This window comes from Leucopleurus acutus, assembly GCF_964270905.1.
Source record: "Leucopleurus acutus genome assembly, chromosome: 6".
NCBI lineage: Eukaryota > Metazoa > Chordata > Mammalia > Artiodactyla > Delphinidae > Leucopleurus > Leucopleurus acutus.
In genome coordinates this window covers 107,370,234-107,383,134 of record NC_139149.1, presented here as the reverse complement: position 1 = coordinate 107,383,134, position 12,901 = coordinate 107,370,234, and the positions used below count along the sequence as shown (strand labels likewise).

Below are 12,901 nucleotides of genomic sequence, written 5' to 3'. Positions count from 1 at the left end.
GCATCAGGGAAGAGCACAGATGAAGATCCTGGTGCCCTCCCCAGGTGGATATTTGGTGCCTTACCTTGATTTTGCACTGGGGCCTGTGTGTGTGGTAGACAGTGCCAGGGAAGCTTGGACCTGGTGGAACCGGCGGTCAACTAGCAGTGGCCTGGTGGAAGCATGGTGTGTTCATTCCAAGGGCTGCTGTAATAATGACCACATATCTGGTGGCTTTAGACAACAGACATTTATTTTCTCACAAGTTCTAGAGGCCAGAAGTGCACCAGCAGGGCGTCGCCATTGCCATACGCTCTCCATAGGTAATAGGGGAGACCCCCATTCCCTGCCTCTTCCAGCCTCTGGTGCTGCCAGTGTTCCTTGGCTTGTGGCTGCATCACTCTCATCTCTGCTTCCATCTTCACATCAGCTTCTCCTCTGTGTGTCTGTTTCAAATCTTCCTCCATGTCTTATAAGGATACATATAATGGCATTTATAGATAACGCAGGACAAAATCCTCATCTCAAAATCCTTAACTTTACCACATCGTTTGCCACCTAAGGTGATATGCACGGGTTCTGGGGTTAGGGCGTGGACATATCTTTTTGTGGCCACCCTCCAAACCACTGCAAGTGTTTGGGCAGAGAGAACAGCCCCTACTGAGGCCCTGAATTGAGAAGGAGATGGGGTGGTATGTTTGGTGGACCAAAAGGTGACCGGAAAGGTTTGATCCTGCAGGTGAGGGAGCAAGTGGTAAGGGATGCAGTTGAAAAAGCAGAGACACAGTTTATGCTGAAGAATAAGCAGAGGATTCGAAAGACTTTAGGAAGAGTAGAAACAGGTTGAATTTGCGTTATAAGAAGATCGTTCTGGCAGCTCTTTGGAGAATACAGTGATGGTGGTGCGGGGTGGGAGCAACCTTAGGAAGGACGTCAGGAGGCCGCCGTCGCTGCCCCGGTGGAGGTCACGGTGCCTTAGCGTGGGCGTGGGCGTGAGTGTGGGCGGGGTGGGGGAGAGGATGGGTGTCGGAATGTTTGGGAGGCAGACTGGTCGGGAGAAGGAGGCTCCATGCGGGGTGGTCGGGGTTAGGGTTAGAGGCGCCCAGGACGCCCAGGGGCGTGAGAGCAGCTGTGCGGATGGCGGCCTGTGGCCGAGGAGCACGTTTTGGGGGATGATCCTGAGTCCAGCTTTGCATGTGGACGTGTGGCCGGGGCTCCTGAAGGGCGTCCGGGTGAGCGAGGGAAATAGAGGGGGTGCTCAGAGTTGGATGTCATTGACCCCATAGAGATGGACAAGTTTGCCCAAGAGAAAGCGAGAAGAGGGCAGGGCGGCCCAGTGGAGTTGCAGGGGCAATTCCACCCAGCCCGCCTGCCCCCAGAGGAAGGGCAGCCAGCGCGGGAGACACAGGCAGGAGAAAAACATGGCCAGGGCCAGGGGCAGGGACACCAGGAGAGCAGAGCAAGGAAGAGGGAGGGAGAGACGCCTGGGTTCAAGCTTCTCAGACGCCGACCAGGAGCTCTCGGCGCTGCCTGTTCCGTTCCCACAGCAGGTGTGCGATGCTGGGCTGATGTTACGCCGTTTCTAAAAATGGGAAAACCACTCTTCCATGACCTGGCTCAAGGGGTGACCTTATTTTTTTTTAATTAAAATATGGTTGATTTACAATGTTTCAGGTGTACAGCAAAGTGATTCAGTTTTATACACACACACACACATTCTTTTTAAGATTATCTTCCATTTTAGACTATCACAAGATATTGAATATAGTTCCCTGTGCTATACAGTAGGTGGGGGACCTTATTTATTGTTCAGTGGCAAAGCCGTGTCTTCTAGTTCTCAGTGCAGTGTTTTTTTTCCCACTGCACCAAGCTGCCTCTTAAGAAAACAGCTCATCTTTTTCTTATATTTTGTATCTATATCATAGGAGATGATGGATGTTCACTCCACTTATTGTGACAGTCATTTCGTGATGTGACTTAAATCATTATGCTGTACATCTTTTTTATCTTTTTTGTTTGTTTTTTTGGTGCACCGTGCAGCTTGTAGGATCTTAGTTCCCCGACCAGGGATCGAACCTGGGACTCAGGAATTCCCACTGTTTTACTAAGATATAATTGATACACCACTGTGTAAGTTTAAGATGTACAGCATAGGGAATTCCCTGGTGATCCAGTGGTTAGGGCTCCACGCTTTCACTTCTGAGGGCCGGTTCAATCCCTGGTCAGGGAATTAAAATCCGTGTGGCACGGCCAAAAAAAAAAAAAAAAGAACCTGGAAGAAAAAAAAGATACAGAAAATATAGCTTATTAATCGAATAAAAAGACATTAATAAGTGAGTTTTACCTGACTGGTTTGGAAGACCACCTTATTGTCCTGCTTATGTTTATGAAAAAAAATAGTATTCACTTTACATCCATTAAAAAAAAAAAAACACAGCTGAAGATCCTGAGTCAGCGTTACTACAGGCTAAACTGACAAATTTATGCCCTCATTGAGTGAGGTGAACTTAAGGTACCAGAAAATACTCTGCCATTGCAGTCCGGTCTCCTTGGATTGTCTACTCTTTGAGTTAAACCTTTTTGTTATTTATTTTATGATCCTTCTAGATCTCCAGCAGTCCTTGCATCTGTGATACAGGAGGACCCTGGAGGCACCAGCTCTTTAGCTGCGCATTGATTCCCGTTTGAGGGTTTAACTGATGTTATAGTGCCACCTAGGGGCTGAGTGGTTGAATTACAGTCAAGTGTTAAAAAGGCAGAGGGGTGCTGCCGAAGGCTTCTTTGTTGATTTTTTTTTTTTTTTTTTTGCGGTACGCGGGCCTCTCACTGTTGTGGCCTCTCCCGTTGCGGAGGCTCCGGACGCGCAGGCTCAGCGGCCACGGCTCACAGGCCCAGCCGCTCTGCGGCATATGGGATCTTCGCGGACCGGGGCACGAACCCGTGTCCCCTGCATCGGCAGGCGGACTCTCAACCACTGCGCCACCAGGGAAGCCCTCTTTGTTGATTTTAATAATAAAAGGCCATGAGTATATGTTTAGAATTTATACTGTGTAAGGCAGTAGCCAAGGTGCTGAGGTGGTAATAAAAATTTACACAGATTCCTGGCCTCAAAAATCTTACTGGACGACATCACCCCAAGCAGATATTAAAGTAACGTGCACAAAACAATAATGGAAAATAGGTGCTGAGCCTATTTAGGTATTATGTTAATTGTCTGAGGGTGGGCATGAGAGTTTGTACCAGAGTGAGATTAATAAGGACTGGGGTGAAAAGGGAAGCATGTATGACTCTGCTTTCTCCAGGTGGCAGCCAAGTGGCCTTGGGTCACTTGCTTCATCTCTCTGAGGCTCAACTTCCTCATTTCAGAATGAAAAAGTAGATACAGGATGACTTTTTGCTTTAAGGGTGTAAGGATTCCATGAGAAGAATGCATAGTGCTGTGTCAGTGCCCAGAATGGAGTAAGTGCTCAGTGAAGGGCACGCTAACATCGTCATCATCATTTTCATCATTGCTCTCATCATAGTTTTGGTTGGAGGAAGGTTGAATTTGAGCTACCGATGGACAAAGGCTGCTATTGCCTCAGGCAAACAGAAGGCGCAAGTGTAATTGGAGCAGAGGGTGTAGGTGTGGACACACAGGGACTAGGGTTGGCTGGGGTGGAGGAAGGTAGACTGTGCTCATTGCAGGTGTTGATGGAAGCAATAACACAGCAAAGGGAAGGCTGAAGGTCAGTTGACAGTTACATGTGGAAATGGGGAGGAGACTGGAGTTAGAGAAGCTGGGGAGGCAGGTGCTTGTGTCCCGCACCTGAGATGACCAGACCACGACCCAGGGTCTCCACGTGGGATGAAAGAAAGACCGACACCTGAGATTTAATTCAAAGAAAGATGTGATAGGCTTGGTCTTGGGACAGAATGGATAAGGAGGGAAAGGGGGATCACCAAAGCTGACAGCTGCATGGGGAGTTTAAATGATGGAAGGAACCAAGTTGCCGTCTGCTGAGTCAGGGAAGAAAAAGGCAGGGAAACTAGTCTGGGATGAGCTCACCTCTGAGATGATGAGTGTAAATTTACAGGGAAGAAGATTCAAGAAAGTTTCTAGAAAACAGAGATAGAGGATGGGACTAGAAAACTAGATTTGAGAACCACAAAAATGGAGGTCTTTAACTCATTTGATGAATACTATTGTTTCCCCCCCAAAAATAACTTCATAAGAGAAAATAAAATACATCAAGATAAAATTTTTAAAATGTTTACAAATAAGATAAGGCTGGAAGCAGTTGAAATGTCATGGTAGGCAGAGCGTGAGTGTGGTTTAGTGCAGGGACCCTCCATGGTGCCAGGATGATGCCGTGGAAGGAGGTGAGGTTTGGAGAGAAACTGACTGATCCAGGTATGAACTCAAGCTCACTAGGCACCTCAGTCTGAGTAAGCTATACCCCCCTAGGCTTTCCTCATTTCTACAGGGATAAAAATCTCAGTGTTGCTGGTTGGATTAAGTGAGGAAAGGTATGGACACTGGGAGGCGCATAACCAAGCTTAATAAAGAAATACCTTCCCCTTCCTGCGACGCTTTTGATGATCAATGTCATGATCTTATTGACCAAGGGTAATTTGGAAATTTATGTGTAACTAGTATAATAAAAGCATCTTTCTTACTCATTTGTTCGTTCATTCATTCATTCATTTATACTTCCTTGCACTGATTCTCTGGTTAAAAAATAGGAAGAAGTAGTTGCACAAAAAGTGTGTTTGTACGTGCATTTGTCATGGTATATCTGTAGCTACTTCTCTCAATCCTCATACTGCTAAAATGACAAAGGATTTCTTAGATTTTTGTCATTCCCCATAGGGTTTGGGCCCTGGAGGCAAGCAGATCTGTGGCAGCCCAAAAGGCTCTTGTGGAGATTTGCGTTTTAAAAATGTACATATCCTCATATCTGTTGGTCTCGTCTACCAAGTGTTGTGAAATAAAAATAGTTTGATCTTAGCCCAGCTCCAGAAACGTGCCTGACACAGACGATTAACAAGGCAGAATCCTAAAGGAATGTTCCGGCTTCAGAGAGCCAGGTGTAGGATTCCATGTCCACTCCGATTGCCTCCATCCTTTATTTGTACAGCTGGCCCGAGAGGCCAGTGCGCCTGTAGCCACAGTGGGGAGGCGCGTGTAACAGGTCTGATGACACGGAGTCAGCCTGGCCTTTGGGTAGAAGACGATGGCCTGGTGGCTTCCCATGGCATGCCAGAGCTTCCTCAGCTGTCAAGCCGATTGGCATTTCTGGATTTAGTGAATCCGTTTTCTGACTTCATTGTCTCTCACAGAAAGTCGGAAACCACAGAGGCAATTCCATGCAAAAAAAAAAAAAGAAATTCAGAGATCCCACATCTGGAAGCCAGCCATTCCCCTGGGCATTTTTTCTTTTTGCTACAGTGACTTCAGTGCAGTGGTCCATTGCCTATCGTGGGTGGAGGGTGCATGGGTAGGAGTGGACTATTTCTTTAAAATTTTTTATTTTAAAGATGCAAAATTCCTGTGATTATTTAATGATTCTGTAGTTATAGAAATGTCTTTTCTGGGCTTGTTATTTATGCCCCTTCATCCCGAAGTTAATTCTGGTGTAGTCTGATAAGTTAGTAAGCTCAACTATTTACTTTTAAACATCGTCTTTTTTTCTTTTACTGACTCCTTCTTTTACATGAAATAACTTAATGAAAGTGGAATTGTTCTCTCCATCACTGTGGATAAATTATTTACTCAAATTGGGTGAACTAACAATGACTATTTCAAAGATTGGTGTTTGGGAAGTTTCCGTGAACAGCTTTCTGACAGATTTAATACTGTTATACAAGGTTTAGAGTATTTTTTACATTTATCCTATAATAAAATACCTATTAAGAGGAAAAAACAGCACTGCATAGAAAACAAACCACAGTCTGCCCCGTATAAAAGTAGGCATTTAATGCTTTCTGTTAGTTTTTTTGCTTTTCAAGGTAGGGGTTGTGTTTGCCATTTAGCATGGTTGAAAAGAAGATGGAGGACACCTGTGTCATATCTCAACAGCAATAGACACCAGACATTACTGTGTTCAAGGCCACTTGCTCTGCGCGCCCCAGCGTGGAATCATCTCAGATCTGCATAGCTGTTCTTAGCCAGACTTCCAGGGATGTCAGTTTAGAGACAGGATAAAGCAGATCCTTTTCCTCCTTTACAGTCTTCCTTTGGGTTGGGTGGGTGGGCCTGACATTATTTTATTATTTAATTAAGTATTTATTAATTATTTTATTAAGATTTTAATTATTTTTATTAATTATTATATTTTAAATTATTTTTATTTTTAAGATTAATTATTTTATTAAGATTTTATTAACATTATTTTATTAAGTGTTTATTGTTCTCTGCCTGTCTTAACATCGTGGCCTTGGACACCTAGACTCTGTCTTCCAGGAGCTCACGGTCCGGTGGATGTAGGCCTGGGAACTTACAGACAAAGAGGTGATCACAGGAGCCAGTGAGAAGTGTTATTATAGAGGCGGCTTGGAGAGGCATTTAATTCTGAAGGGTTGGGGCCAGGGCAGGAGATCACTGGAGTCTTTCCGGGGCAGGGGGAGGCGGGGATTGAGAGATGACATGGAAGGCATGGGAGGGACACTTCAGGGACAAGACACCGAAGTCTGTGAAAGAACAGAGCTTGTTGAGAAACGGCAAGGATGTCGGTGTGACCGATCAGGGCTGGGGGAGGAGGGGGAAGGGAGGGAGGAAGAATTTAATAATGCAAATTACCATCCCTCGTCGTACTTCTGTTCGTGAGTGTTTTAGATGGCACTCTCTCAAACCAGGACACATTTCTATGTTGAATGGAGTTTTTTTTTTTTTTTTTTTCTTTTGCGGTACGCAGGCCTCTCACTGTTGTGGCCTCTCCTGTTGCGGAGCACAGGCTCCGGACGCGCAGGCTCAGCGGCCATGGCTCACGGGCCCAGCCGCTCCGCGGCATGTGGGATCTTCCCAGACCGGGGCACGAACCCGTGTCCCCTGCATCGGCAGGCGGACTCTCAACCACTGCGCCACCAGGGAAGCCCTTGAATGGAGTTTTATCATTCTTGCCCCTGTGCTGAATATTTCCACTCCTTTTTGTTTTCTCCCCAAAGTTCCATTAGCTCCCTGGATCCGGCATCACGTGTCTAAAATGAAATACATTAAAGAGAATTGTAGCCAGTGAATTGGCTGCCCTCTCTGTTACCCTTTATGTTCAAACATGCATTTTGTTGTTTTTAAATAATACGTTGTTGTGAAGTACAGCATTCACAAAAGATGATTTAGGAGTTTGTGTGAATTATATGTAAGACACAAAGATAATTTCCATACTTAATGAAAAAGCAGTTATTTCCTGAGCCTTTCATTTAGGAAAAATGGGAGCTTTTCACTCATGGTAATTAATCTAAACCAAGTAAGATTAATTAAAACAGGTAGAAAAGGTCAGCTGAATTCATTATTTATTCTTACTTCTAGATTGTAGTTTAAAAATTGTATAATACCTAGAGAAAAGTAAGATGCCCTCAGAGTGCCCCCAGATGGTTTGTGCCCATAGAATTGACTTTATATATTATTGTTGTCTTTTCTGTAACACATAGTTATACATTTAAGCTTCCTTGAAAATGCTGAGCTTTTAGTATTTTTATGGATACTCAATAAATAGTAGCTATTATAATGATGATGAAAAAGCATGAGGAGAAGGGAAAGTACAAACAAAGTATGATTTTGATTTATAAAATTTAGGCAGATGTTAAAGTTGGTCGGTAATGTTAGCAAGGTCAATGACTTAATGATGAAAGAAATCGTAATTAATCTTTATTATAAAAGTCACATTTGCTGTTGGTAAGATGCTCACAAAACAGACTTTATCATTGCCCTGGTTTGCATTTCTCACTCTTGAGATGTGGTAACGTGCCATTTCTTGTATATCCGTCTAGAAATGTTCGTTTACAAACATATATGTTAAGAAAATGTATGTCCATTTGTTTCTCTATCGGTGGGATCATATGATACACGGCTTTTTTTTCCCACTTAACAATGAACTATTTATAATAACAATCATGTATAATAACGATAGGTAGCATTACTGTGCAGGCACTATGCTAAACACCTTACATGCATTGTTCTTTTTATGTCCACAAGCCACTGACAGATAAAGACGCTGAGAAACAGAGGGGTTAAGAAACGTGCCCAAGGTCCCACAGCTAGTAAGTGTGGGCCTGGGCTTCACACACAGGCGCTGACTGCAGAGCCTGGAGCTCAGTCACTCTGTTTCTTCTTCATGAGTATCACAAGGCTGTTCTATATCCATCCAGAGAGACCTACTTCATCCTTCAGTGTCTGGGCCCTGTGCATTTCCCTGAGGCCTATTACTTCAGTGCTCCTGTTTTGGGGGGGAGTTAAGGGGGGGTCTCCAGCTGCCAGTCTCTTCATCTCTTTGTCTGTGGGCTTTCTCAAAGCCCCAGGAGCAGACACTTCCCACCCACCGTCAGTGGCCCTCCACCAGTGAGGTAAACACCCTAACTCCATTACCCCGGGCCGGATAACTCTGAGGTGTGTATTCTACCTTGACACCCAGAGTTTCCGCTCTGGGTTAAGCTCCAGTAACCCACGGTGGTAACTGGCTTGATAGCACAGCCTTATGGGCTGCCTTTCCTTCTCTGTGTCACATCCCTGCTCCTTCATCCCGTCTCCTTCTTACCATGTCTCCTTTATTCTCAATTAAACCGTTTGCATTGATGCCGTGTCCTAATTTGCTTCTGGGGCACCCAGACTAAGACAGCCTGTGCAGTATTTCATTGTATGAAGATACCATAATTTATTCAATCAGTTTCATTTGGGATTTTTATGGGATTTCCAGTTTTTCTTGATATTACCAAAGATGACGTGGTGAATATTCTTGGATTATTGTCCTTAGACCAGGACAAGCAGGGCTCCTGACCCCAGGCCCCGCCTCAGGCAGGGCCTCACTGGGGACCAGGACCGATGGGTCCCAGCATCTGTTTCTTCCCTTTAAGGTTGATAAAACTCAAGACAGTGTAGGTGGTACAAACAAATTTTATTTAACACCTCATGAAGTGGGCAGCCTCTGTTCCCAAGGATCCGGAGAACTGCAAAATGGGGAGAAACCAAGAAGCCTTTATAGGATAAAGAATAAGGAAGAGAAAAATAGAAATGAATAAGGAACAAGGAAGCACGCGTAGAGCCTGAAGTTGGCTTGGCGTCTGGCCATTAGCTGCCTGGATGGATTCCATTTCTGTTTATGAGGAGCGTTTACAGGGGCACAGAAGTTACATAAGTTTGCTGAAGTGGCGCCCAAGCAGCAGCGGCGTCATCTTGGGCTTAAAAGTAGTTTCAGCAGGATGCTCTCTGACCCTTTATCCAGTGGGAGTTGACCGCATGAGGAGCTCTGGGGTTCATGCTCTTGGGCTGGGCTGGGGCCCCATGGCCGGGCCCTGGTATCCAGAGGGTGGCCGCCTGATAGGACAGTCTCCCTTGCCCACTTGTGGGATTTTGTTCTTCGTTCATGGAATTCCTGAGATTGGGTCACCAGAATGACACTGATACACTGATTTCAGGTGACTCAAATTTTTATGTAGGTGGGACTCTCCAAAACATATTTTTCCCTGGGCTCCATACACCTGAAGGATAGCCCTACATTCTTATACAGGGTCCCGTGCACGGTTAGAGTTGAGCACTAAGGTTGAAATTGCCCAGAGGTTTAAAAGTTCTAAGCAGATATCTCTTGAAATCCACTCAGCTTTTCTCTCCACATATCAAGACTTACTTGCTCTTTGAATGCAGTTATCCGTGTTGTTTGGGTCGGGAAAGGGGATATTAAATGATTTTTTCTTAAATCTTTGGAAAATTTTTAAAAAGCATAAAATACTTGCAGGTGACAGCCTGTCTTCAGATGAATACAGAGTGTTTTCAAACTGTAGTGAAATAAAGCATGGATTTTGACGTGTGTTAGACAACACAGCTGGACACATTAGCCACCACAGGGCATGGTGTCATGTGACCAGATCACCCTGCATCGGCAAAAGCCTTGTTATAAACGTCTCATTATAAAGCTTCTCTTTATTTAATCTAAGAGTATTATCTTAGGAATGCAAAAGCGAGTTATTTAAAAAAACATATGAATCTGAGATACTTTCTGCTCACATCAAATTATAAACAGAGATTGAATGCTGAGGCTAGAAGTATCATTTAGAAACCCTGATTTTAGATAGACAGAGATTGAATGCTGAGGCTAGAAGTATCATTTAGAAACCCTGATTTTAGATAGAGATTGAATGCTGAGGCCAGAAGTATCATTTAGAAACCCTGATTTTAGATAGATAGAGATTGAATGCTGAGGCTAGAAGTGTCATTTAGAAACCCTGATTTTAGATAGAGATTGAATGCTGAGGCTAGAAGTATCATTTAGAAACCCTGATTTTAGATTCTTAAATTCATTTGAAGAGCCTCATTGTTCCCATGAGTTGATTATTTCATAAAAAGTAAACAAGTTTGAATGTGTAAAATCAATCTGTATGTCATAAAGATTACATTTGATAGAATAGCTTTTTGCAGCATTCAAAAATCACTTTCCTGATCATACAGGGCCCTCGTAGCGTGTGTCTGGAGCGGATGGGTGGTCAGGCTGGACCACTAAGCCTGTGAGCATAGTCACTGCCACGTCTGTCCCTCATTCATTCATTCATTCCTGAGCCAAAGGCCACGGTAGATGGTAGATGGAAGACTTAACTGGTGAGCAGATATCCCTGCCCTTATGGTGCTAGTGTCTAATCGGAGAGCAGACAACAAACTAATGGGCAAATACATAATTTAAAAACTGTGAAATGCTAAGATGCTAAGAAGGAAGTGGACAGGATACCCTGAGGGAGACTAATGGGGGTGAGGATGAATTGGAGATCCTGCTTCACTGGTGGCAGTTTAGGAGAGATCCCCGTTATGTGCAGATCTAGAGAGAATGCTCGCACCGAGGCCCGAAGACAGAAAAGAGCAGCGTGGCTGGGACTTAGTGAGTGTGGGGCGGGCACAGCATGGGGTGCAAGGGAATCTGGGGCCACACCCTGTAAGGCCTGGAAGGGAGGAGCACGAGGTTTATTCTACATGTAGTGGGAAGACAATGAAAGTTTAAAAAGCAGAGCCATGCCATGATCTGATTTCTGTTTTTTTTGTTTTTTTAATAAATTTATTTGTGGCTGCATTGGGTCTTAGCTGCTGTGCACGGGCTTTCTCTAGTTGCGTTGCTGTGCGTGGGCTTCTCGTTGCGGTGGCCTCTCCTGTTGTAGAGCACCAGCTCCAGGCATGCGGGCTCAGTAGTTGTGGCTCACGGGCCCAGTTGCTCCGCGGCATGTGGGATCTTCCCGGACCAGGGCATGAACCCGTGTCCCCTGCGTTGGCAGGCAGACTCTTAACCACTGTATCACCAGGGAAGTCCCTCTGATTTCTGTTTTAATGTCACTTGAAGAGAGGCAGGGAGGAGGGTTAGAGGAAGGTGGAAAGCCATTTGGGAGCCTGGAACACCGGTCTCACTGATGCTGACCTGCAGGGTCACAGCAAGGCAGACAGTGAGGTGGGTGAGTTTCAGACCCATTTCGGGAGTGAAATGCTAGGAATCGATCATGGGTTAAATGTAGGTGTGGCAGAAAGAGGAATATCGAGGATGAATCCCAGGATTCTGGGGCTGGATTCTGGGTAGATGGAGACAGTGGATGGAGAATCAAATTTGGGGGTAAAATCAAAAGTTCCATTTTGGATTTTTTTAAGCTGAAGGTACCATCGTATTCAAGGAGATGTCAAAGAGGCAGCTAGATACGATCATCCGGAAGTTAGAGAAACTGATGCTGAGACATACCAACCTTCCTACTCCTAGAAAGAGCCGTGAGACTGCCTGTCGTAACTGAACATTCATTCACTGCAACAGTGCATCTAAATGCAATGGAGAACAGGCTTAAAGGGAGCAAGGAGTTCCTCATCTTTGTCCCAGAGATGTTCCCACTGTGGGTTTAGGGGGAGAACTGAGTTCCTGAAACTTCTTTGCCTAAAATAAAAGGTGATGTTTTCATTTATGGAAAGAAAGTTGGATTGCGTAAAAATAATGCGACATGGAGAGCCTGATTCCAAATTATGGACAAGAAATTAGATAAAAGCAGCTAAGAAAGAAATGTTTCCCCCTAAAAGGGCAGACAAATTATGAGCCATTTGAAGTAAATAAAATGTCTGGCACTTTTTCCTCACTCTTACCTTGTGTCACTTACATAATGCTAATGAGACTTTGATTTTTAAAAATTCCTTACTGCACTAAACAGCTCAAGATTTATAAATTTCAATGACAGAATGAAAATAGTAAGAGAACTATAATCAGTTTATAGATGTGTGTGTACATGCAGTAATTCAAATTTATCGTACAGCTTTGATTCAGATGGAAAAAGGCAACATTTTCTTTTTTTATAATTAATTGATCGTTCGTGCTTCTATTATTAGAGTTTGCTCCATCTTTAATTTTCCAGTCTTCTGTAAACCCAAGTCACCATATTTTTTTGTTAGAAAATATTACTTAAGAGTCATCCATCCCCCTGCCTTTTTAATCTTGCTTCTTAGGGTCAACCAGGACCACCAGGGCCACAGGGTCCTATTGGACCCCTGGGGCCACCAGGACCCATTGGAATTCCAGGAGAGAAAGGGATGAGAGGTGACAGTGGCCTTCCTGGAGCAGCAGGTGACAAGGGTGATAAGGTAAGCCTCTTCTTAAGTGAAAGATTCGTATTAAACCCTCACCAGAATTGCTATGCCAGATTTTTTAATAATCACAAGTAGTACCTACCTGAACCTTAGAAAAATCAAGTCTAAACTCCTCTTCGATATTCAGTCCTCATTCCT

General features: G+C 44.3%; 1 protein-coding gene across 1 annotated transcript in view; it reads left to right on the top strand.

Annotated features, from left to right (window-relative positions):
* The window catches only part of COL4A4 (collagen type IV alpha 4 chain), a 138,487-nt gene that overhangs the window by 35,639 nt on the left and 89,947 nt on the right, over positions 1-12,901 (top strand). Inside the window, exon 5 of the mRNA XM_082841199.1 lies at positions 12,623-12,757. Within this exon, the coding sequence (XP_082697325.1) occupies positions 12,623-12,757 (135 nt within the window). The remainder of the gene's footprint in view (positions 1-12,622; positions 12,758-12,901) is intronic.